At 37.6% G+C, this 25,991-nt stretch overlaps 2 protein-coding genes across 2 annotated transcripts in view; both read right to left on the bottom strand.

Moving 5' to 3' along the window:
- Positions 1–25,991, bottom strand: part of DNAJC13 (DnaJ heat shock protein family (Hsp40) member C13) — a 159,194-nt gene that overhangs the window by 52,861 nt on the left and 80,342 nt on the right. The window contains exons 23-33 of the mRNA XM_069565527.1: positions 20,671–20,774; positions 20,429–20,588; positions 19,128–19,190; positions 18,252–18,353; positions 13,414–13,518; positions 11,084–11,286; positions 9,932–10,016; positions 6,945–7,099; positions 6,226–6,271; positions 4,182–4,336; positions 2,514–2,715 (exon numbers count right to left, since the gene is read on the bottom strand). Coding sequence (XP_069421628.1) covers positions 2,514–2,715; positions 4,182–4,336; positions 6,226–6,271; positions 6,945–7,099; positions 9,932–10,016; positions 11,084–11,286; positions 13,414–13,518; positions 18,252–18,353; positions 19,128–19,190; positions 20,429–20,588; positions 20,671–20,774 — 1,380 coding nt within the window. The remainder of the gene's footprint in view (positions 1–2,513; positions 2,716–4,181; positions 4,337–6,225; positions 6,272–6,944; positions 7,100–9,931; positions 10,017–11,083; positions 11,287–13,413; positions 13,519–18,251; positions 18,354–19,127; positions 19,191–20,428; positions 20,589–20,670; positions 20,775–25,991) is intronic.
- LOC138427022 (large ribosomal subunit protein uL30) lies at positions 22,733–25,937 on the bottom strand. Its single transcript, XM_069566196.1, has one exon. It carries the CDS (start codon positions 24,543–24,545, stop codon positions 23,802–23,804), a length of 744 nt encoding a protein of 247 aa, XP_069422297.1. The 5' UTR covers positions 24,546–25,937; the 3' UTR covers positions 22,733–23,801.

Raw genomic sequence — 25,991 nt, forward strand, 5'->3', positions numbered from 1 at the left:
CAACGAACAGCTTTCTAAATACAAATAACCAGAATTTCCTTCTAGTATTGTTAAATGTTAGGTAGCAAAGTATTTGTTACAGGGCTATTATTTTTTTTAAGTGGTATCTTAATTCTCGGCCAATTTTTGCCTCTCCTTTTAATTGTTAAAGAAACAGAAAGTATGGAAAATGTAGAAATTAGTAATGAACTGGCAAAAATAAGAGTGTCCCAGGAATTAATGCTATGCTTTTTATGTGAACTCTCAGTTAATCTTACCAACCACCACAGGAATAGCTGCTATTAGTAGTAACAGCACTATTATCATACCTGAGGTTTAGAGAAGCCAAGCAATACACTCAATAATATGTTGTTGTTGTTTAGTTGCTAAGTCATGTCTAACTTTCTACAGCCCCATGGACTGTAGCCCAGGCACGAATAGTGGAGTGGATTGCCATTTCCTTCTTTAAAGGATTTTCCCAACCCAGGGATCAAACCCATGTCTCCTGTACTATGGGTGAATTCTTTACCTCTGAGTCACCTAGTAAGTAAGTAAGTGAAGTCACTCAGTCGTGTCCGAGACTGAGTGACCCCATGGACAGTAGCCTACCAGGCTCCTCTATCCATGGGATTTTCCAGGTAATAGCACTGGAGTGGATTGCCATTCCTTCTCCAGTGGATCTTCCCGACCCAGGGATCAAACCAGGGTCTATCGCATTGTAGACAGATGCTTTACCGTCTGAGCCACCAGGGAAGCCCATAAATAGGTGACCCACAAAGAGCCTGTCCAGGATTAGAAACCGAACCTTACACAACCAAACAGATAATCGTACCCTAGACTGATGAGCTATCAATCACCAAACAAACTCAACCCCAAACTGCCTAACTTCAGCATCTGTGAGCTTAATCATTCTCTTATAAAGACAAGCTCCCACCAAGCTATTATAACATGTAATTATATTATATAATTACCTAACCTTAGTATATTATATAATCTCTTAATAGATTAAGAAGATTAAGAGATTAAGGAGAGGTGGCAAGAATACATAGAACTATGCAAAAAAAGGTCTTAATGACCAAGGTAAGTATGATGGTGCCGTCACTCACCTAGAGCCCGGCATTCTGGAGCATGAAGTTAGGTTGGCCTTAGGAAACACTACTATGGACAAAGCTAGTGGAAGTGATGGAATTCCAGCTGAGCTATTTTAACTCCTAAAAGATGATGCTGTTAAAGTACTGCATTCAATATGTCAGCAAACTTGGAAAACTAAGCATGGCCACAGGACTGGAAAAAGGTCAGTTTTCATTCCAATCCCAAAGAAGGGCAATGCCAAAGAATGTTCAAACTACCATACAACTGCACTCATTTCACCTGCTAATAAGGTTATGCTCAGAATTCTTCAAGTTAGGCTTCAGGCAGTATGTGAACTGAGACTTTCCAAATATACAAGCCGGGCTTAGGAAAGGCAGAGGAATTTGTTGGATCATGGAGAAACCAAGGGAGTTCCAGAAAAACACCTACTTCTGCTTCATTGACTACACTGAAGCCTCTAACTATGTGGATCACAACAAACTGCGGAAAATTCGTAAGAGATGGGACTACCAGACCACCTCGTCTCCTGAGAAAACTGTTCGCGGTAGAGAAGCAACAGTTAGAACTGGACATGGAACAACAGACTGGTTTAAAATTGGCAAAGGAGTATGTCAAGGCTCCAAAATCACTGTGAACAGTGACCACAGGCATGAGATTAAAAGATGCTTGCTCCCTGGAAGGAAAGCTATGACACATCTAGACAGCATATTTAAAAGCAGAGACATCACTTAGCTGACAAAGGTCTGGACAGTAAAAAATACGGTTTTCCTAACAGTTATATACGATGTGAAAACTGGACCATAAAGAAGGCTGAGCGCCAAAGAACTGATGCTTCTGAATTGTGGTGTTGGAGAAGACTCTTGAGAGCCCTTTGGAGAGCAAGGAGATCAAGCCAGTCAATCCTAAAGGAAATCAACCTTAAATATTCACTGGAAGGACTGATGCTGAAGCTGAAGCTCCAATACAACCTGATGGCAAACAGCTGATGCAATGGAAAAGAACCTGATGCTGGGAAAAACTCAGGGCATGAAGAGAGGGGGGCAACAGAGGATGAGATGGTTGGATAGCATTACCAACTCAATGGATATGAGTTTCACCAAACTCCAGGAGAGGGTGAAGGGCAGGAAAGCCTGGCACACTGCAACCCATGGAGCGGAAAAGAGTCAGACACAACTTAGCGATGGAACGTCAACAAATTTTGTTACATGTATGAAATTGAGTTTGTTTTTTGTCAGAAAAGATCAAGATTGTAAAGTCCTTTTATGCTCCCTGTAAAAACTTTCAGTTTAGGATTTACCCAAATACAGTCAAATTACAGAGTGCTTAAGTAAAAAGAACTATTTAAGAAATCTATTATCCTTCTTAGAAAGAAGAAATTACCCAGAAGCAATTAGAGGTTATTTTTATGATTTAAGAAGGCACAAATTAATCTGCTGACTTACCGGGTCTTTAATTGGCCAATCTGGAAACCGGAGTGTATCACAAAGTTGTTTGAGATAATAAATACTACAAAATAGTTCATTTTCTAGTTGTGGGTAGTTGATAACTGGGATGGGGCAATATTGATAAAGTGCTCTTGTGTTACTCTGAAGACGAGGTGTAAAATCAGCAAGATGGGCAGCAATCTTCTCTATCATGAGGCGCCTACAATTAGAAAAGTCTCCAAGCATTATGATGACATTATTTACTTAAAAAAACATTTACCTATTTGGTTGTACCCGATCTTAATAGAGACCTGTGAGACCTAGCTCCCTGACCAGGGATTGAACCTGGGCCCTCTGCATTCGGAGCATGGAGCCTTAACCACGGGGACAACAGGGAAGTCCCTATTTTATCTTTTATGTTAAAGAAAAGTTTACGACAGGAAATCATGCAAGATAATTACATGGATCTTCTTCAGAGTAACTCAGTTATTGACCTAAATGAGAGCTTTAAGAATGTTACTCAGAGTATTCTAAATTTATTGTGTACAAACACTTTATGGATATAAATTTGTTTGTAATACTATCTGTGGAGAAAACCAAAGAGAAAAAGACTGAGAATACCAATCCTTCTTACTGAAAATTCAGTCATTAGACGGTCAAAAGGTATGGAATCTGCACATGTGAGGGCACAGCCATGGAATCAAGTCAGCTCTCTCGCCAAAGAAGCTCACTCTGTGGGCTTTATTTTAGTTAAATTAGCACACCTAGGATCTGGCCCTCAGCTAAGCAGAAACCGGATCTGCTCAGGATACACAAAGCTTCATCCTTCAGATGAGGGACTCATACCAACCAGTCTCAGAAGAAAAATATTACACAGAATAATTACAATAAACTTATTCATATTCCTATACATTTGTTCCCAATGAAAAATATGACAGTCATACAGAATATAGTCAAATTGGTGGCTAGTACATGTCAAGCCTATAGGTCAAACTGTTAGAGAAGCCAAATGACCACCAGCAGGTAGCACTGTGAGTGTGGGCCAGCCAAAAAAAGTGGGTAACTGACTCAGAAAATCAACTGCCATCCAGCTAGGAAGACTGAGGGGTTGTCCAGAGAGGCAAACTTGACACTGGAATCATGAACTGCCAAGTCTTTACCAGACACACCCTGTATAGATACTGATATAGGCTTCTGGGCCTCTCCTTTTTCTTGGTGGAAAATGGACTTTCCTATAGCATTCCTCTGGCAACCTCCAGATTACGGTCAATGTGTGCTGGCTAGGAAGCCCTAATTAAAATGACTCCAGTATCTCTAGTCCGATCTACTTTTTGTGGGCATAGTTTTTAAATGGGACAGAGTTCTAGTTCCAAATACTCAGAAGAAGTATCTAAATTTAAGCCCCATATGTCCCATACATACACACTAATTCACTGCCTGAAAGTCCGGTGGTAATAGGCTCCACACCCTTATGTAAAACTCCACTAAGGTAACAGTAACTTTGTCACATCAAGTTAGAACAAGAAAAAAGCTGAGGGCTTTGTGAACAAGTCACTTGATTTGGCACCAATGACTACTGTAGCTTGAGATTAAGCAACTAGTAAAAGTAAATCTTTTCACAGAAGTCAAATCAGAAGGCAAAAGGTTGAGAGTCTGTGTATAATATACAATCGACTAGCTATTTACCTCATTTCACTGCTCCAGATTGCTTCTGGAGTATCAAATTCTCCTAGAAAGATCTCGGAAAACTTTTCAGGCTCGTAATTTTCTAAGTAACAAACCATTGCTTCCGGTAGAATGTGCCCAAGTATACTTCTCTGAAAAATATCCTGTCCTTTTGTCTTTAAAACGAAACAAAACAAAACAAAACAAAATATAGTTAGAAACACTTTAAAACTTTAGTTATCTTCCAGTTTTCTAATAAATGAATTGGGATTAGAGAACATTTTAAGAAGCTAATTGGAACATACTGCTTTTATGCTTTGGAAATTTGATGAAAAAAATGGCAAAAAGAGAAGTGCAAGGTTTCTGGTATGAACTGCCTTGGCATGAGCTCCAAGATGGAACTACCCCCTCTAGCCCTGCAGCAGCCTTAATTCTCCTCAGGGGTCAGGTACTGCCAACATTATTTAGGGCATCTGGCCTCTGACCATGTGTAATGGTAGTGACCCAGCAAAGATTTACATCAATTATTCTATTACACTGTTGGCAGTAGTTCCCAACCTACACTTGCTTCTGTTTTCAAAAATAAGTCTAGAAAAATCAAGATCTTAAAGAGTCTATCGTCATGAAGTGTGGCTAAAACTTAGACGGAGAATTTCTATTAAAAGTAATTATAATTAATGGTATTAAGAACTTCATATTCTCTGGTTGGCCAAATGGAGTCAGGGTAATGTTCATACTTTTACCATGGTAAATTTTTAAACTCATTTCTTTACCTAACTAGGAGAGGAGAAAAAAAAAACCCTACGGACTATAAATACTTTTCTTATTTCCTTCTAGGCAAACGGAGAACGTTTTGTTCCTCTAGGATCTGACAAAGAAGTGAAAAAAGCCCACATATGGTTTTACTACTTAGTGCACAAATTAGATGATGAATATTTCAGGCTTTTTACTAATAAAAGCCATAAATTCATTGTTAAACTTTTAGGTGAGGAACTGCTGTTCTGTCCTTTAGAACAGAACCTTATTTGGTTCTACATCTAGAGTTCTGCTATAAACAAATACTGTTTTGCTGTAATTATTCAAAAGTTAGGTGAAATGATTTTATAATATAAAACTTGAAAAAAGATTACATATACATAACTGCACAGAAAAAAGGGGAAAAAAAGAATGACAAAAGTGCTTTATGTTGCGTTAATGTGGTAGCATTAGAGGCAACTTTTTAAGAAACTTGTTATTCTCATTTTCTATTTGTATAGAGCTATAGAAACCATACTTCCATGGGCATCACTTTAATATTATTAGATTGTAGATAGATTACTTTCTAGGATTTTACTGGCTTCTCTATAAAATAGGCAGTTTTGGTCTTGTGTCTGTTGTCAAAGTAATGTAACACTCTTTGGTTAGTCTCTTAAACAGAGGTCCAGTTTCGATTTATACCACTCTCAATAAAATCTGAAAATCAATGTTTCATGAAAAGTATAACAAAATTTCAAACAAGATTCAGTTATTTATTTACAGTAAACATTCCTGCAAAATGTAGGTACAAAGTTACATTTGTCAAAGCTACCTGGATAAAGTCTCATTTTTTATATTCCTATTATTCCTCCCCAAGTAAAATGGCAAGAATACTTGAGAGCACCTGAAGAAGTAAGTAGCCTCAAAATAAAAACTTAGCACGTCTCCCACACTGGGATCTGAACAAAAAGAATGTGAAAGTCTTACTAAATCTGAGCTGACTATATGAGACTCAGGCATATAATGAATTATTTATTACCACTACTAATTAAATTTTACACAAAGGGAACAAATTATACTCATAGATAGCAAATGTCAGGTTATAACCACATCTATAATTTAAATATTAAGTCTAATAGGCAACATTTATTTTAAAACATTAGGTTAGACTTTCTTTGTGCAAGGTACCACAAGGAAAGCAAAATATCAACAAAAGAATATCTGCCTTCAAGCGCTTATAATCCAATAAACATATACAACTTAGGAAACATTAGTGCCAGGACAGGTTCCCAGTATTAAGTCCCATATTCAGAGGATTAATCTGGCTTACCTCTTCTGACTTGAAGGCCTGTTTGGTATGTGTGTACTTCAAAAATCTAGGGGAAAAAAAACTACTTATCAGATACAGGAACTGATTTAGATTTAATAACCTTAATTTTCTAAGACTGGGTGGGTTTTTTTTTTTTTTTGAAGTATCGTTGATTTACTATGCTGTGCCAGTCTCTACTGTATGGTGAAATGACTCAGTTATACACATATATTCTTTTTATATTATTTTCTATTACAGTTTATCACAGGATATTGAATATAGTTCCCTGTGCTATACAGTAGGACCTTGCTAAGACCAGACCTTTTTTATAAATAAAAGCCATAAAAGGCTCTTAAACTTGTAAATCCATATTCTCAAACTGCTGAATTTTTCTTTAAGGCAAGAATTTATACAAATTAGAAAAATTTTTAATGATGGTCATATTATAATTAAATAATATAAAAAATTACCCAATTTTAAGAAAAAAGCAAAATGTAAAACAATATAAATATATTAAATCTATCTGATTAAAATACTAGATGATGATACAATTTTTATGTTAGATGTGGTAAAATGGTGTGATTCTGAATAACTTTTGCCCAATCTTCTAATTTTCATATTTTCAAACATATAAACACCTCTTAAAATGAAAAATGTAATAAAGGCAATGGTATGCTCACAAAATATAAATTTAATAAATCTGTCCATGTACAATTAAAATAATTTCAAATAAATTTTACCGAGCAACAGGAAGCACATTGGAACCTGTATACATCATGATGAAGAAAAATACTCCACTTAGATAAAGTCGAGGTAACTGTGGGTTATCTTGCATAATATGGTATAACAAAATAGCAACCTTCTCAACAAGGATAGGGTCAAAGGTCAACAGTAGCTACAAAAAGAAATAAAATGTTTTTGTTACTGGGCTATTAAAACTTGCAACATCATCATTCATCTTAGGTTTATGCATTTCATGCGCTCAAGTTACAGTTTCTCCTAAGTAGAAAGTGGTGGTGGTCTAGTCGCTAAGTCGTGTCCGACTCTTACGATCTGTGGACTGTAGCCTGCCAGGCTCCTCCGTCCATGGGCTTCTCCAGGCAAGAATACTGGAGTGGGTTGCCATTTCCTTCTCCAGGGGATCTTCCCAACACAGGACTCGAACCCGGGTCTCCTGCATGGCAGGCAGATGATTTATCAACTGAGCTATGAGGGAAGCCAAGCAGGAAGCAGTAAAATAAAAATCAGACTGACTCAGTATGTTTGTCTACTAGCTTCTAAGCAGATTTGAAAAATATTTTATAGATTTAATGCAGAGATAGTAAAATATTAATACAGAAGTAATCAAAACTTATTCATTAAAAGCCCAACCATGCCTGAAGCTGTTTTGTTTGATTAGAGGGAAAATTGTTTTTTGTGCAGGACTCTTCCTGAATGGACTTCTCTGTTAATGATAAAAGGAAAAAGAAGAGTAGCTACACTTTGGGTTAGTTTCAGGTCAGTTGATTTGAAATGAAGCATCCTGTGAAGACTATTTGGGAACTCAAAGAACTGAGCAGAGCACAGCTTTCAGTGGAACAGCACTAAAAAAAATAGTGCAAGTGCAGGTACAAGGCAAGAGGGTAACCAAATACCAGCAAGGCTGCTACTACCAGACAGTACCAAGAGGTGCCATCTCTAGAAACCTGATCTAGCAATACTGAAGGAACTATTTGGAATCTCTGGAATGCCTCTGGACTAATTAAAAAAAAGTGTCAAGTACTGCTATGACTAAACCTGATAAATTTAGTAAGTTTTATCTTAACAAAAGTAACATTTCAATTTGCTATGAACACTTACTTCTGAGGAATCCCCAGTTTGGAGTCAAACGCTACCAGTAAAAAAATTACAATAATGAAAATAAGTATTAGCTCAGACTAGAGGCCAAAGTTCTAGACTCAGTATATGAGACTGCATAGCCATATGTCTTCAAGTAATTTAAATTTTTCTGTTTTTGGTGTCTTATCTATTCATCAAGGTATTTTGATTGTACATAGTAAAATAGTACTATGACGTATTTTACAAAAGAAAAACTGAGACACAATAACATAGGATTTTTCCTAGAGTTAATGGTGTTAAGATTAGACATCACTCTAACAAAAATATGGAAATTAACAGGCAACAACCTACAATATCTGAAATAGTGACTATACTAAAAACCTTAGGATATTCATTTGCTATATTCTAGACCATTCCAAAAATCCTGAAGTTGTATTAGATGGTAAAACTGGTTATTACTCTTATGGTCAAATAATGTACAGAAACCTGTACCGAGCAATGTAGATAGATAATGTTCCTGAAAAACACTACAGCTGCCTAACTATGCTTTGCAAGCATAAGGCCTCCCAGAATATAGAAAATTAAGTGAAAACAAAAACAGCTTCTAAGAAACTTTTTTTGTTAACAGTATAAAAAAATAATGGAGGCACAAACTGCTTAAAAGCAGCTAGGTTTATCAATAAATTTCTTCTATCATTCTATTGATACTTGCGCAGATATTACCAATAATTTTTGGTTAATTAAAATACATCTTCCCCTCAAAACTTCATGGTACGCTGACCACATCTCTTAAAATTTGTTTTCCAGTCAATCCTTCCTGGCCCGAAATTCAACCTTATTTACATCTACTTCTTTCCTCTCGGTTTCTAAGTATTGGAAAATGTTTGGCAGAGGCAGATGTTTTAGGCATGGTCCTTTATCTACATGAGGAGAGAGGCCAGGATGGAAAACAAGCCCTTCCCCTTGTACCATGTCACATGTGCAGCTACAGAGACATCTAGGCTAGGGTGAGAGTAGCTGCAAGAAATAACTGCAGTGCTCTTCAGAAGAGTGCACGAACACTGAAAAGCTGGCATGCTTAAATAACAGAAGTTGGGAAGATTTTTTAAAAAGTTGATAGGGCCCTGTCACTGTCATATTCACAATTTTTTTTTCATTACCAGTGACTTTCACAGGCATCTATTATTTATCTGTGGACATAAAATGATACTCTCCTCTCCCTTCTCACACCAAAGTACAACTGAAAGATACAAACTGCACAAGTTACTGACATATTTTAAAGTCACAAAATGTGTGGTTAATATAAAAAATTAGATCTGACAACAGAATAATCAACAGATAGGGAAAACAATGACCTGAAATCTCAAGGGCCGGACTTAGTTAGGGCTCATCTAGAGTTTAGGCAGCTTACTTCCCAGAGTAGAATAACAATAAGGAATAAATAAAAGATACTTTAGTACATCCTACATAATTTCAACTCAATACTCTGGATCATCTGAGATCCATGGAAACATATAACTAAGAAGACTCAAAACGCTGACAAGACCGCTGCATCCATATCTTAAGATACAACCCAGCACGTCTCCATCTGTGGCCTGCTGTATGCTTCCCTGAAACAGTACCCCTAAAACACCATCATGCACCATGAACTTGAGCATGTCACCTTTCAGTTATTATGCTGTTGTGATTTTTAAGAACAGATAATAAATAAAACATCTTGAGAATAATTCTGGAGCTTGGAGGCTTCCCAATTCTAGGCCCTTGGATGTGCAGCCTTCCACAGTAATTCATGTTTTTTGAAAATGGAACAGACTACAATAAAACAAAGACCGGTGCTCACAATACAGTTAAATAAGGGAAAACGATTCTTAAAATATTATTCCTAGTTTATTACATAAAAGTAACTTACCTGAATAATATGGGGAAGGCAAGCATTGTCTGACAATAATCTTTTCACTCTGGGTAAAGGCCGAATGATGGCATTATCTTGATCCCTAGAAAAATATTTTCTATGGTAAATATTTAATACATTTATTAAAATTTGTATGTTCAGAGCATGTGACATTCTACTAGGCATGAAGCATTATTACCTTATTTTTTTTGTTAATGAAGACTAAGCTCTCATACAGCTGGGAACATGATTAGGTATTTTGGTTTAAATCTATTTGACTGCTTATAGGATTTCATTTCCTTCCATAAGATTTCCTTGAAAAACAGTACCCTAAAACAGCCAGAGGTTCTTATTTACTATTTAACTGATTAAATCTGATGTTATCCAAAACACTGTCAGTGGCTACTACCCCCAAAGGGCATATCAAACCTTTTCACATAAATTTAAACTTTAACTACTCAGTATTTTCCAGGTCAGGCCTTAATTTTTATGATACATCACTTATGAATACTAATTGTATGTTTTTAAGCCTGACCTGAATTCATATTTTAGAGAACTGGAATTATGAAAGCCTCAAGTGCTATAAGATCAACAACTAATCAGTAAATTCCATGACAAAACATCTTTATTATAGTAACAAGATGATATATATTCAAGTTGTATAAAGATTGAAAAGTGCTATGTAAGGATTACACTTATGACTATCACTGGATACCTTCACTAGTCAAGTGGGGCAAGATATGGGCCTAGACTCAGGTTCTTAAAACAGGAGAGATTAACCTGACAGATCAGGAGCAGGCACTAGGCACTAACTACCATGAACTACAGTGTTTATTTCAAAAGGTTCCTACCCCAATCACATGAATATGACAACCTGTACTGTTGATAGAGAAGAGCTAGTAAACCTCAATTTTGTAAGATTACTTGAAGTTTTCCAGAGGAAGTTGCTTTTTAGCTACCCTATTAATAAAATTTGCAAATTATTTCATTATATCTTGTTTCAAGAAGCTCCAAAATTCAAAACTGCATTCCCTCAAAAAACCACAAATGGAAAACTTTTGCTCTAACTCACTAGAAAAATCCAATGCCTTAGAAAACATCCATAAAAATGAGGAAAACAACATGTTTTAGAGTCCCTGTTAACCATGGAAATATTCAGTTACATTTTACCTGCTTGGAAAATATCCACACATTGTGATCAACATGTTCAGTATAAGGGTGGCAAGGTCAGTTTCATTTAGTACAGCCTGTCCACTGGCTAACAGACACCACTTAAGCTGGGGTATTGCCTGAAGTGGTCGCCATCCATCCATGCCTTGAGCCCAGCATCTGGTTTTTGCATTTAACATTCCTTTGGTCCACAATTCTTGCATCTAAATGAATCAAAGGCATCATTACTACAAGCAGACCAAACAAAATGAAGTTTGCTAATGTTTTCTATTTCACAAAAAATACAAAGCTATGAAATATATATACAAATTCACTATTAGAAAACAACAGATTTTGTTGGGAGGGCTTCAGGCACTCAAATTTAATATTAGAAAATAACCACTTACTTGGTTAAACTGCAGAGCATTAGAAACATACGAAATAATAAAAACCATAGGCAGAGTATAAACAACCAAATTACATATAAGCAGAAGGCCTGGTCTTCTACAAAACTATCTTTGACTAAATGCCAACTTAGCCTGAAAGTCAAGAATGAGAGGGCAGGACTTCCCTGCATGGCAGGTGGCCCAGGGGTAAAGAATCCTCCTGCCAATGCAGGGAACGAACATGGGTTCGATCCCTAGTCCAGGAAAGTTACACATGCCACAGGGTAACTAAGTCCACGTGCCATAGGCACTAAAACCCTGTGTGTGACAACTATCGGGCCCACGTGCTGCAATCACTGAAGCCCACGCACTCGAGAGCCCATGCTCCGTAAGAGAAGCCGCTGCACTGAGAAGCCCATGCACCACAACTAGAGAGTGGCCTCCACTTGGCACAACGAGAGAAAGCCTGGCCTAGAAACAAAGACCCGGTGCAGCAGCAAGAAACAAACAAACAAAAAAACAGAGAGGAAGGACCAAACATCACCAGATGTTCAGATGGAAATTGCTCTTGGACTGGATATGCAATTTTCAATTACTTTAAGACTGCATATTAAAACTTAACCTGTTCATACCATAAAGAAGCATTGCCCTTTAACATAATTATTAAGATAGCTATTGTTATATAAAAGTCATTAAAAATCTGAGCACTACCTCAAAACTTTATAATTTTTATTTTCTTAATAATTTTTTGTTGAGGTATACTTGATTTATAATGTTAATTTCTGCTTTACAGCGAAGTACATTCTGTTATGCACATACACTTTTCCATTATGGTTCATCACAGGATCTTGAACATAGTTCCCTGTGCTATACAGTAGGACCTTGCTGTTTATTCATTCTATTATATATACACACTAGCTTGCATCTGCTAACTCCAAATTCCCAATCCATCCCTCCCCCACTTTTTTTCCTCCTTGGCAACCACAAGTCTCTGAGTCTATTTAGGTTTCATGTATAAGTTCACTCATGTCATGTTTCAGATTCCATATATAAGTGATACACAGTATCTCTTTCTGACGTATCTCACTTCGTATGATCATCTCTAGTTGCACCCATGCTCCTACAAATGGCATTATTTCATTCTTTTTTGTGGTTAAGTAGTATTCCATTGTATCTATGTACCACTTGTTGCATGTGTTATTCTTTATCCACCCATCTGTCAACAGACATTTAGGTTACTTTCACGCCTTGGTTACTGTGAATAGTGATGCTATGAACACATAGGTGCGCACACCTTTTGAATCACAGTTTTGTTTGGATATATGCCCAGCAGTGAGACTGCTAGATCATGTGGCAACTCTATTTTCAGTTTTTCTGAGGAACTTCCATACTGTTTTCTACAGTGGCTAGACCAGTTTACAGTCCCATCAACAGTTTAGGAGGGGTTCCCTTTCCCCACACCCTCTCCAGCATCTGTTATTTGTAGAGTTTTTAATGATGGTCATTCTGACTGATGTGAGGTGGTATCTCATTGAGTTTTGTTTTAATTTCCCTAATAATTATTAGGGATGCCATGACAACAGCTTTTAAAGTGTTTAATTGCATTCTGAGGATGCATTCCTCTTGAAATATTTTTATTGATTGATTGACTGATCATGCCATAGCATGGGGGAACTTAAGTTCCCACACCAGGGATTAAACCTGGGCCCCCTACAGTGGAAGCACAGAACCCTAATCACTGAACCACTATGGAGGTCCCAACAGCTTTTAACACTAAGAACTAAAGACATGGTTGTGTGTGTGTGTGTCTACATATGTGAGTCTTTCAAATGGAAGTGAAGTCCTTAGAACTGATGATAGTAAATTAAATCACAGATTTAAAATACTACACATCTCTATATGTGCTACACAGGAGGACATTAAAAAGGCTAAGACTTCCATGAAAAGTTTCTCTGAAACACATACCTCATGAAATCCATACGGCCCACTCCTTTCTTTGTCTGCATTGCCGAAGTACCATTCCTTTTCACTCTCTCTCTTCATATCTGGAGCAGCTTCAATCACATTGCTCTAAGTTTTAAAAGGATTTAGTTATTTTTCAAGGCAGAAGTCTAAGGGGACAGATAACATAAAAAGTTGAACAGTACCAATTTCTTGAGTTTATATATCTTTAGAAATCCATCTAGGGAGAAGGCAATAGCACCCCATTCCAGTACTCTTGCCTGGAAAATCCCATGGATGGAGGAGCCTGGTAGGCTGCAGTCCATGGGGTCATGAAGAGTCGGACTCGACTGAGGGACTTCACTTTCACTTTTCACTTTCAGGCACTGGAGAAGGAAACAGCAACCCACTCCAGTGTTCTTGCCTGGAGAATCCCAGGGACGGGGGAGCCTGGTGGGCTGCCGTATGTGGGGTCGCACAGAATTGGACACGACTGAAGTGACTTAGCAGTAGCAGAAATCCATCTAAAATTTAAATTACCTGATTTGAAGAGTTGAGAATTAGATACTTAATAGTACTAAAATGCTACTTATTATGCATTTGAAGTAAACAGTTTCCTAAATTCACTTGGCAATCTAAGCTAAATTCAAAGACATCTATATGCCTGATTAGTAAGTGTTAGTCACTCCGTAGTGTTGGACTCTTTGCAAATCCATGGACTGTAGCCCACTAGGCTCCTCTGTCCATGGAATTCTCCAGACAAAAATACTGGAGTGGGTAACCATTACCTTCTCCAGGGGATCTTCCTGATCCAGGGATCAAACCTGGGTCTCCTGCTTTGCAGGCAGCTTCTCTACCATCTGAGCCACCAAGGAAGCCCAGTAATAAATTATCAAGACACTAAAATTTTAGTAGCGAAGAACACTGTAAATAGTTACATACTCAAAAACGGGCCATTAACCAAAAATACAATGCTTAAAATATTAAAGTTGTTTTGAGGGAAAAAATTTACAACAACTGAAAATTTCAATAAACACCTAAGGTCAAATAGTTAAACAGGAAGACTTTCAGTTTTTTTAAATAGTTACTTTCAATCTACTACCCTCATGACAGATAATTCTTTTAATTTCATATACCATTGTTTATGAGAATCTAGGACAAAATTTTTATGTACTTAGTATATTTTATTAAAACATGATTTAAATACCCTCATTACTATCAGCTTTCAGTTAGATTCACAGAGGTATAGGAAAGTAGTTAAGAACATAGACTCTGGCTTCTAACTCCGGCTCTGTCCATTATTAGGTATCTTGGAAAACATACTTAACCTCTCTGTTGTTCTTTTACCTCATCTGTAAAATGAGAGGGCTGTTATGGCATTTAGAGAGTTATTACATTTTGTGTACCAGAATAGTACCTTGGTTCAGTTCAGTCGCTCAGTCATGTCCAACTCTTTGCGGCCCCATGAATTGCAACACGCCAGGCCTCAATGTCCATCACCAATTCACGGAGTTTACCCAAACTCATGTCCATCGAGTCGGTGATGCCATCCAACCATCTCATCCTCTGTGATCCCCTTCTCCTCCTGCCCCTAATCCCTCCCAGCATCAGGGTCTTTTCCAATGAGTCAACTCTTTGTATGAGGTGGCCAAAGTATTAGAGTTTCAGCTTCAACATCAGTCCTTGCAAAGAACACCCAGGACTGATCTCCTTGCAGTCCAAGGGACTCTCAAGAATCTTCTCCAACACCACAGTTCAAAAGCATCAATTCTTCAGCGCTCAGCTCTCTTCACGGTCCAACTCTCACATCCATACATGACCACAGGAAAAACCATAGCCTTGACTAGACGGACCTTTGCTGGCAAAGTAATGTCTGCATTTTAATATGCTATCTAGGTTGGTCATAACTTTCCTTCCAAGGAGTAAGCATCTTTTAATTTCATGGCCGCAATTACCATCTGCAGTGATTTTGGAGCCCAAAAAAATAAAGTCTGACACTGTTTCCACTGTTTCCCCATCTATTTCCTGTGAAGTGATGGGACTGGATGCCATGATCTTAAGTTTTCTGAATGTTGAGCTTTAAGCCAACTTTTTCACTCTCCTCTTTCACTTTCATCAAGAGGCTTTTTAGTTCCTCTTCACTTTCTGCCATAAGGGTGGTGTCATCTGCATACCTGAGGTTATTGATATTTCTCCCGGCAATCTTGATTCCAGCTTGTGCTTCTTCCAGCCCAGCATTTCTCATGATGTACTCTGCATAGAAGTTAAATAAGCAGGGTGACAATATACAGCCTTGACGTACTGCTTTTCCTAGTTGGAACCAGTCTGTTGTTCCATGTCCAGTTCTAACTGTTGCTTCCTGACTTCCATATAGGTTTCTCAAGAGGCAAGTAAGGTGGTCTGGTATTCCCATACATTGTAATTCAAGTGTTATAATTACTATTACTTGTACCCAGTAATAGAAAATGCCATTTCTGCTTTATTGACTATGCCAAAGCCTTTGACTGTGTGATCACAATAAACTGTGGAAAATTCTGAAAGAGATGGGACTACCAGACCACTTGACCTGCCTCTTGAGAAACCTGTATGAAGGTCAGGAAGCAACAGTTAGAACTGGACATGGAACAACAGACTGGTTCCAAATAGGAAAAGGAGTATGTCAAGGCTGTATACTGTCATCCTGCTTATTTAACTTATTATATGCAGAGTACATCATGAGAAATGTTGGGCTGGAAGAAGCACAAGCTGGGATCAACATTGCTGGGAAAAATATCAATAACCTCAGATATGCAGATGACAACACCCTTATGGCAGAAAGTGAAGAAGAACTAAAGGGCCTCTTGATGAAAGTGAAAGAGGAGAGTGAAAAAGTTGACTTAAAGCTCAACATTCAGAAAACGAAGATCATGGCAGCTGGTCCCATCACTTCATGGGAAATAGATGGGGAAACAGTGTCAGACTTTGTTTTCGGGGGCTCCAAATACACTGCAGATGGTGATTGCAGCCATGAAATTAAAAGACGCTCACTCCTTGGAAGGAAAGTTATGACCAATCTAGATAGCATATTAAAAAGTAGAGACATTACTCTGTCAAGAAAGGTCCGTCTGGTCAAGGCTATGGTTTTTCCAGTCGTCATCTATGGATGTGAGAGTTGGAATATAAAGAAAGCTGAGCACCGAAGAATTGACACTTTTGAACTGTGGTGTTGGAGAAGACTCTTGAGAGTCCTTTGGACCACAGGGAATTCCAATCAGTCCATCCTAAAGGAGATCAGTCCTGAGTGTTCATTGGAAGGACTGACGCTGAAGCCGAAACTGCAATCCTTTGGCCACCTGATGCAAAGAGTTGACTCACTGGAAAAGACCCTGATGCTGGGATGGATTGAGAGCAGGAGAAGGGATGACAGAGGATGAGATGATTGGATGGCATCACCGACTCGATGGACATGGGTTTGGGTGGACTCTGGGAGTTGGTGATGGACAGCGAGGCCTGCCATGCTGCGGTTCATGGAGTCGCAAAGAGTCGGACACGACTGAGCGACTGAACTGAACTGAGTATTGAAATAGCACATTTGTATACAATTCTACCCACCTCCTCAAAGAAGAAGATTAAACAAAAATTTAACATTAACACTAAAAATATCACCAATGAAACAAGTATAGATCCTTTCTCTAAGTTAGGTATTAGAAGAAGTCTTTCAGTTAAAGTATAGTTTTGATGATATAGAGTTCTATTATTTTTCTGCTGACTAATTATCAGACAATGGTATTGAGTAATAGTTATATAATCATGGGTAATTACAACTGCAAGCCATAATGAAAACATGATTTGCCTAACAATAAAAAATAATTACATACAATTTGGGGGGGGTTCAAGCAGAGTGATATGGTAAATGGCAGTGCATATATGCACATGTTTTCATCTGCTCAGGCAGTCTATGTCTTTTGCTTGGTGCATTTAATCCATTTACATTGAAAGTTAATTATCAATATGTATGATCCTATTATTTTCTTAGTTGTTTTGGGTTTCTTTCTATAAGTAGGTCTTTTCCTTCTCTTGTTTCCTGCCTAGAGAAGTTTCTTTAGCATTTGTTGTAAAGCTGAATTCTCTTAACTTTGGGTTGTCTAGAAAGCTTTTGATTCATCAAGTCTGAAGGAGAGTCTTGCTGGGTAGAATATTCCACCCGGCAAGGTTGCAGGTTCTTCCTTTTCATCACTTTAAATATATCATGCCATTCCCTTCTGGTGTGAAGAGTTTCTGCTGAGAAATCAGCTGATAGCCTGATGGGAGTTCTCTTGCATGTTCTCATTTTTCCCTTGTTGCTTTTAATATTTTACCTTTATCTTTAATTTTTGTCAGTTTGGTTACTATGTGTCTTGTATGTTCCTCTTGGGTTTATACTGACTGGGACTCTCTGTGCCTCCTGGACTTGGTTAACTATTTCCCTTCCCACGTTAGGTTAAGCGTAAGTTGCTCAGTCGTATCCTACTCTTCGTGACCCCATGGACTGTAGCCCAGCAGGCAACTCTGTCCATGGAATTCTCCTGCCAAGAATACTTAAGTTGCTTGCCATTCCCTTCTCCAGGGACCAAACCTAGGTCTCCCATACTGCAGGTGGATTCTTTACCCTCTGAGTCACCAGGGAAGCCCTCGAGTTAGGGAAGTTTTCAGCTATTATCTTTTCACATATTTTCTCAGGTCCTTCTCCTCTCTCTCTTCTCCTTCTGGGACCTCTATAATGTGAATGCAGGTACTGGTTTAATGCTGTCCCCGATTCTTTTGATCTGAAGTCATGATTCTTTTGATCCTAAATTCATATTCAAAGAAGGTTAAACTTATGAAATCTAGATAAGCATGCATACCTGCAGTGGTACTGTAGCTCGGCTTACATGGAGGTGTGCAAGGGTAAGCAAATCCACAAGGATTCTAATTCCATTTGAATCCATCAGGTCCTTAACATTTTTCTGAAACACAGAAACATGTTTATACAATTTAAAATTTTTCTCTCCAACAGATATGACTACCTAAAAGGTTCTCAAAGAAGAGAACCTTTTATGTGGAATATATGGAATATATATGTGGAATATGTGGAATCTCTTTGGAAAAACTAATGTATAAATGGTATTACTCAGTATTTTCAGAATTTTGTGTTCAAGGAGTATCAATTTAGATAAAAGTTAAAAAGGGAAAACAACATTACAGAGAGTTCACATAAAGAATTTTTACTTAAATATGTTCTGAGCAAAACAAAAATAAATTAAAGACTGGGTGGAATAAACTCTGGTTCTACAGTTATCCTCCATCTTGCCAGTATCTTTTTGTTAATAAATAGATTATTCTATAATTAGAAGTAGAATCTAGTATATTAAAGAATTTAACTCCAGTTTGTTTTTGTAAGCAAGATAAAAACTGGTAATTTCTTAGAAGTTAGGAAGAGATTATAATTGAAATTAAATTTTCATAGAACTTATTTCATTGATAAACATCTGTATTATTTACTAAAAATGAGAATGAAATTAAGCAAGTCAGTGTCAATTTCAAAAAAAGAAAACAAAAAAAATGGACATTTGGCAAGAACTCTTCCCTTCAAGAGTTGAGTGCAGAGTTTCCTGATCTAAAAAGAAAAAATGAGACAAGAACCATGTCTTGCTAATTAATCCAAACTGTAATCATTTATCTTTTCTACATATGTGTGACTTAACTTGGAAACAGCAGCATATTTATGCAAAATACTGTACCTTATTAAGGATCAACTTGTTAAGGAAGAGGATCAACCTATCTCGTTCAAGTTTATCTGTACACTATTGAAATAAACAAGAATTTAGTCAGAAGTGAATAAATACAAACACAGATTAAGACATTATCATCACTGGACAAAGCCAACCAACAGCCAAAAAGAAATAATGTCATCCTGTAAACAAAGAATATCAGAGAAGACTGTCAATTACTGCAATTCTTCGATGTCTTACAGTTTTTATAACTTTATAAAACATGTCTAATTTCTCTAGAAAAGCAGATACTTTAAGTCATAAACAGATTAATACATAGCCTTTAAGAATGCATATTAAAAACTGAAGTAAATGAAAAAATTGGCCCAAATGATACTCAAGTAAAAATTCTAAAGAACTGATTAGTGATATTTCACATAAATCACATAATCATGAACACAATAAGGAAAAATTTATCTGCCTAAAACACAAATGTTATGTCACAAGTACTCAGGTTCACTGGAATAAGAGTGAATTAGAATTCAATTGTGAAATCTGGTGTAACAGTGAAATTAAGAATTTTCATCTAGTTATTTCCTGGGTCTGTTCTCTGAACTTACTCAGAACCAGTTTTCTACCCCACAAAGCATGGCTGAGAGTTAAGGCATTATAGCAAGCACCAATGACCATTTTAAAAACTGGTGAAATGATTCTAAGGCTGAAACACTGAAATTTAAATTGTTAAAAGGAATGCAAACACAAATAAAAGAATAAGATGTATAAACTGTCTAAGAGGTAAATAATGCTCAAATTTGAGCTGTATAATGGATGGATAGGTCAGTTTGTTCTTGTCTCACCTTGCTCAAATGTTAAACAAACTTTATTAAATTAAAAGAAAAACAACACTCCAAAACTATGCTAACTCAAGGTTCCCTTTCTAAAAGTCTTACTGTTTTTACATTTTGAAGCTTAGTATGCTAGCATCATTTAAGATTCTTCCAAAATGTCCATTTCAAAAGAATATTCAACTCTAAAAGTCACTATTTATTTTATACACCTGTCCAGTTCATCCATACTTAAAGACTGGCAAATAGGTCACTAAAATTCACAAGCAGCAACTAAAAAAAATAAACTGACATGGACAAATGCTAACCCATTAGTTATTTTCCTGTTTTCCTAACTTATATTTAAATAAGTATAATATAAACAACAGAAAAACTCAGGTAGAAAGTTCTGGCAGCAACGTGATCAAATAGCACTTTAGTTCTGAAAATTTAACATATACTCCAATGACATTATCAAATAGCATTTTCTTTTAAAGACATCCTTACCCTTTCTAACATTCCAATGATATATCTTGTATCTGTAAAAGGTCCTATTTCTTCATGACATCTGCCATAAACAATAGCAAGGGCTTGTAAACATAAACACTTCATGTTTACTTTTGGGGTGAGCAGGAAACGATGATAAAGTTCATTGAAAAATTCATACCTAGATTAAAAAAAAATTCACAATAGAATTACCCATGAGACTAACAGTGAAAACAAATATAATGATATGAAGAGTAGCTTACGATCGCTTAATTGATCCACTGTCTTCATTCTCATCTTCCTCCAATAGTAATCTCAGGTAATAATCTCCTATTTTGATCTCCTCTGCCAAGCACTCATATTTAACCTTTATTAATAAAAGCAAATTACATTATTATAGTTTACATTTTTAGAAATTTTCACACAATCACTTCTTAATTCTTCCTGTTCAGAGCTTTCTTTTCTTGATGAGTTAGTCTTTAACAAACAAACAAAAATCATTTCTTAAAATATCTCATAATTAATTATTATTAATATGACTTAGTAGTTCAGTTAAATGTTGACAGTCAGAATTCCACACTAGTTTTATGGATGTAAGGCTTTCAAATAAAAACTGTCAAGAGGACTATATAGTGTCCATGAAGATTTAAGGGAAGAAAATACCAAAAACCTTAAAGAGACAATCTAGCTACAACTAGGCAAAAAGTAAATGATCGCACACCACACAGTTTGCCAAACTCATACATGGTACTTAGGGCCTTCTTCAATCTCCCAACACATCAACTATATTTTATAACATAGTACTCATTTTTATGTAGTATTCATTCTCCCTATGTCCAGGTTACACACTGGAATTAATATGTGAGGGAGTAGCCTATGACCCAGAACTGGAGTTTGTCTCAGTGAAGATTTGCGAACAACTGTAAAAAGGAATTTCTTGACCAATTTATCAAAATCCTTTTACCAAAGCCTATGATGACTGTTTCCTAAAATTATAAACTATACAGTATAAAATATATGTATATCCATTTCATTTTTTCCCATAATTTCTGAGTTTCAATTTGTTCAACTCCATTTATTAAGAACATAAGGTATGCATTATGCACTGTACTAGTTATTAGGGATGTAGTATTAAACTAACAATTCTGTTCTTACGGAAGTAGCAGATAAAAAAGAAATATATATATGATAGTTGGGTGATAGTATGTACTATGGAATGAAATAAAGCAAGGAGGGAGTGGGGAGACCGAATATGTGTGCATACGTGTGTGTGTTCACATGTGTATGAAGAAGGCTGTAATTTTAAACACAGTGGCCAGAGAAGGCCCACTCAGATGATGACATCTAGCAAATGACTTGAAAGAAATGAAACTCTCTGTAGAAAATAAGATTTTAAGCAAAGGGAACTGCAAGTAGAAAGACCTTGATTCAAGAATATGAATTTCATGTTTTCGGGGAAGCCAGAGTGGCCAGAGCCAACAGTGGGAGCATACTAGGAGATGAGATCAAAGAAACACTGCTTCGATTTAGGGGATACCTATTTTGTTTTGTAAGTCATTTTAAAGACCCAGGCTTTTACAAATGTGAGTTGGGAACCTTTGGGAAGTACCAGAGTGCTTTCAGCAGAGAAGTGACAAGATCAACTTACACTATAACAAGATCATACTGCTAACCAAGTGGATAACAGATTGTAGAGAGGCAATGGTGGAAGCGCAGAAATTGCTACAATCCCATAAAGAGAAGAGGGCTGGATTCTGGGCAAAATTTGAAGGTGCACTGAATAGAATTTGCTGACAAACTGAATTGCGGCATAAGAAAAAAGATGATTTCAAGGGTTTTGACTAGAAAATAAGTAGTCATTAACTAAGATTAGAAAGACTGTATGTGAACTAGATTTGAGGGAAGAAGCAGAGCACAGTTTTAGAGCTAAGTTCTAGAAGTTTATCAGATATCCAATTCATAAGTCAAAAGTATGAAATCTAGGAAAGAAAGTCTAAGCAGAAGATAAAAGTCTTAAAGCCATCATTGTGTGTATGTGTTAGCTGCTCAGTCGTGTCCGACACTTTGCAACCCTATGGACTCTAGCCCACCATGCTTCTCTGTCCATGGGATTCTCCATCAGTTCAGTTCAGTTCAGTCACTCAGTCATGTCTGACTCTTTGCGACCTCACAGACTGCAGCACACCAGGCTCCCTGTCCATTACCAACTCCAGAAGTTTGCTCAAACTCAAGTCCATCCAGTTGGTGATGGCATCCAACCATCTCATCCTCTGTCATCCCCTTCTTCTCCTGCCTTCCATTTTTCCCAGCATCAGGGTCTTTTCCAATGAGTCAGTTCTTCGCATCATGTGCTCAAAGTATTGGAGCTTCAGCATCAGTCTTTCCAATGAATATTCAGGATTGATTTCCTTTAGGACTGACTGGTTTGATCTCCTTGCAGTCCAAGGGACTCTCAAGAGTCTCCAATACCACAGTTCAAAAGCATCAGTTCTTCGGTGCTCAGCTTTCTTTATACTCCAACTCTCACATCCATACATGTCTACTGGAAAAACCATAGCTTTGACTAGACGCCAGCGAAGTCTGCTTTTTTAATATGCTGTGTAGGTTTGTTATAGCTTTTCTTCCAAGGAGCAAGCATATTTTAATTTCATGGCTCCTGTCACCATCTGCAGTTATTTTGGAGTCCAAGAAGATAAAGTCTCTGTTTCCACTGTTTCAGAATCTATTTTCCATGAAGTGCAGGGACCAGATGCCATGATCTTAGATTTCTGAATGTTGAGTTTTAAGCCAACTTTTTCACTCTCCTCTTTCACTTTCACCAAGAGGCTCTTCACTTCTTTATTTTCTGTCATGTGTCATCTGCGTATCTGAGGTTATTGATATTTCTCCCAGCAATCTTGATTCCAGCTTGTGCTTCATCCAGTGATGTACTCTGCATGTACTTTTTTTTTTTTTCTACCGTTTTTGTGTGCTTTCAATTTTAAGTTCTAACTTAACTCAATTCTAACTTCAAGTTCTTCCAAACACAAGGCCCCAGGAAACCCCAGGTTCAACATGCTCCTGGGCTTGGTCCACTGCTGTCTTGTACTCAAAGGTAAGTGTTCAGTCACCAACAGTACAGCCCAGGAGAGACGTGATAGAAGAGGACTTCTTCCTCTGTGGCATGAGCCTTTGCTGGTTTCAGAGGTGGACGGTGGTCACCACAGGAACTCTTCCTTGGAACTGAGGTGGGATGCAGTGCAGGCTGGGAACATCACCGTGTTTCCCCTGGCCCTTTCCTCCAGTTTCTGAAGATATATTCTAGCAGAAAACAATCTTCCCTGAAGATACTGAGTGACAAGTCCATAAAACAACAACACACGCTTCCAGTACACTATTTTCAGGTATGCTGGGTTTAGTTCAGCTGCCGGATGAGCTGATTGATGCGTTCACCTCGATAGCCTGGTGAGCCCACTTCCTTGAGGAAGCCCACTCTATTCTTGGTAGCATGACGGGCCACTGAGAGTTGGAAAGGGCATAGGAACCTTGAGATCGCCAGGAAATTCTTCCCCGGGAAGGCAATTTCATGAATGAGGTCTTCCAAGCAAATGACATCAAACTTTCCCAGGTGCTCCTCAATAACTGTGTTGTCTGTCAGAGGGATGACCTTGTTCTTGACCTTCGCTTGTCCACGTTTCAAGATGAGTTCCTGAACAGACTTCAGATTTGGAAATCCCCAGGTCACATAAGGTTCCACGATACGAAGCGTCTTTATGGTTTCAGGGGTCACTTTCACAAAGACACCACTGAAAATCTTATTTAGGCGAAGTCTGGCAATGGTCCTTTGCACCAGTGAACTCACCCCATTAATCCTTTCAATGCGTACAACAAAGGCCAAGGAATGTTTGTCTGGCACTTCCAAGCCATGCGGTTTCACTTTTAGCCGTCTGAGTCGCACTCTGTCCCGTAGTTGCCGCCAGGAATCATGTACAAACCATTCTAGTCGCTTAAACTTGATTTGTTTTCCTTTCCTCTGCTCCTTCCTTTGCAAAAGCGCCTGTTTTGCCTGGGTGGCTTTGAGGGCCTGATAAGCCTTCCTCTTTTTCAAGAGATTCTCTGGAACCAAAGGGATCTTTCTTCTTGGTTCTTCCTCCGCCATTTTTCCAACGCTGCAGCTACTTACTCCTCTGCATGTACTTTAAATAAGCAGGGTGACAATATACAGTCTTGACGTACTCCTTTCCCGATTTGGAAACAGTCTGTTGTTCCATGTCCAGTTCTAACTGTTGCTTCTTGATGTGCATACAGATTTCTCAGGAGGCAGGTAAAAAATGTCACTCAGTCATGTCCGACTCTTTGCAGCCCTATGGACTACAGCCTGCCAAGCCCACCAGGCTCTTCCATCCATGGGATTTTCCAAGCAAGAATATTGGAGTGGGTTGCCATTTCCTTCTCCAGGGGATCTTCCCGACCCAGGGATCAAACCCAGGTCTCCACACTGCAGGTGGTCTCTTTACCATCTGAGCTACCAAGGAAGCCACAGGCCAGCAAGGTGGTCTGCTATTCCCATCTCTCTTAAGAATTTTCAACAGTTTTTTGTGATCCACAGAGTCAAAGGCTTTGGTGCAGTCAATAAAGCAAAAGTAGATGTTTTTCTGGTACTCTCTTGCTTTTTCGATGATCCAACAGATGTTGGCAATTTGATCTCTGGTTACTCTGCCTTTTCTTAGCCCAGCTTGAACATCTGGAATTTCACAGTTCACATACTGTTGAAGCCTGGCTTGGAGAATTTTGAGCATTACTTTGCTAAAGTAATTACTTTCTCCATCAGTAAATAACAACAACAACAACAAAAACCCATAAGAATGGATGAGAGTACTGAGTCAATAAATATAAATGAAAAAGAAGACCAAGAACTGATCCTTCAGGGCCAATCAACATTTAGCCATTGAACAGTAAGGAAAAATTTGAGCAAAGGAGGCAGAATGGACAGTGAAGGAGAAAATCCCCAAGAATACAGATTCCCAAAACCAAAGTAAAGAAAGGTTTTTCAAATGGGAGGCGATGAGCAATAACAAATAATCAGTAAGTTTAAGAAAAGCAGTTGGGATAAAGAGCAAAGTCAGCAGAGTCATGAACATGATCAAATTTACAGCTAAAATAAAAATTTAGACACACTAGAGACAATATTTCTTGTTCTTGTTTTGTCATTATTCACATCACTATTTTAATAGAGCAGCAAAAAAAAGGCCACATTCAGAATTAAAATACACAAGAAGTCTACTGAACAAGGTACAAGAAATAAGAGGAACAGATATGTTTCAACAAAGAATCTAAAGGGAAAGAAAACAAGCAGAGCACAGATCTAGAATGCATAGGATCAAATTTATTAAAACTCCTACATGGTTTTCAGGTACAAAACTCAGGTACTTAACAAATTTAATCTTTCATTTGCCTCAGGCAAAGTGAAAGTTTTCCAATTTCTCGTATATAAAATTGTAAGTGAAAGGGAGAGATATACATAAAGCAATTACAAATTTTTAAAATGCATAACTTCAAGCTAATACTTTTAAAAAATAAATACACTACAAAAATTAACATTTAC

The sequence above is a fragment of the Ovis canadensis genome, chromosome 1 (assembly GCF_042477335.2).
Source record: "Ovis canadensis isolate MfBH-ARS-UI-01 breed Bighorn chromosome 1, ARS-UI_OviCan_v2, whole genome shotgun sequence".
NCBI classification, from domain to species: Eukaryota; Metazoa; Chordata; class Mammalia; order Artiodactyla; family Bovidae; genus Ovis; species Ovis canadensis.

Excerpts from the sequence above, each read along its gene's own strand:
- LOC138427022 (XM_069566196.1), bottom strand. The coding sequence starts at position 24,545 with ATGGCGGAGGAAGAACCAAGAAGAAAGATCCCTTTGGTTCCAGAGAAT.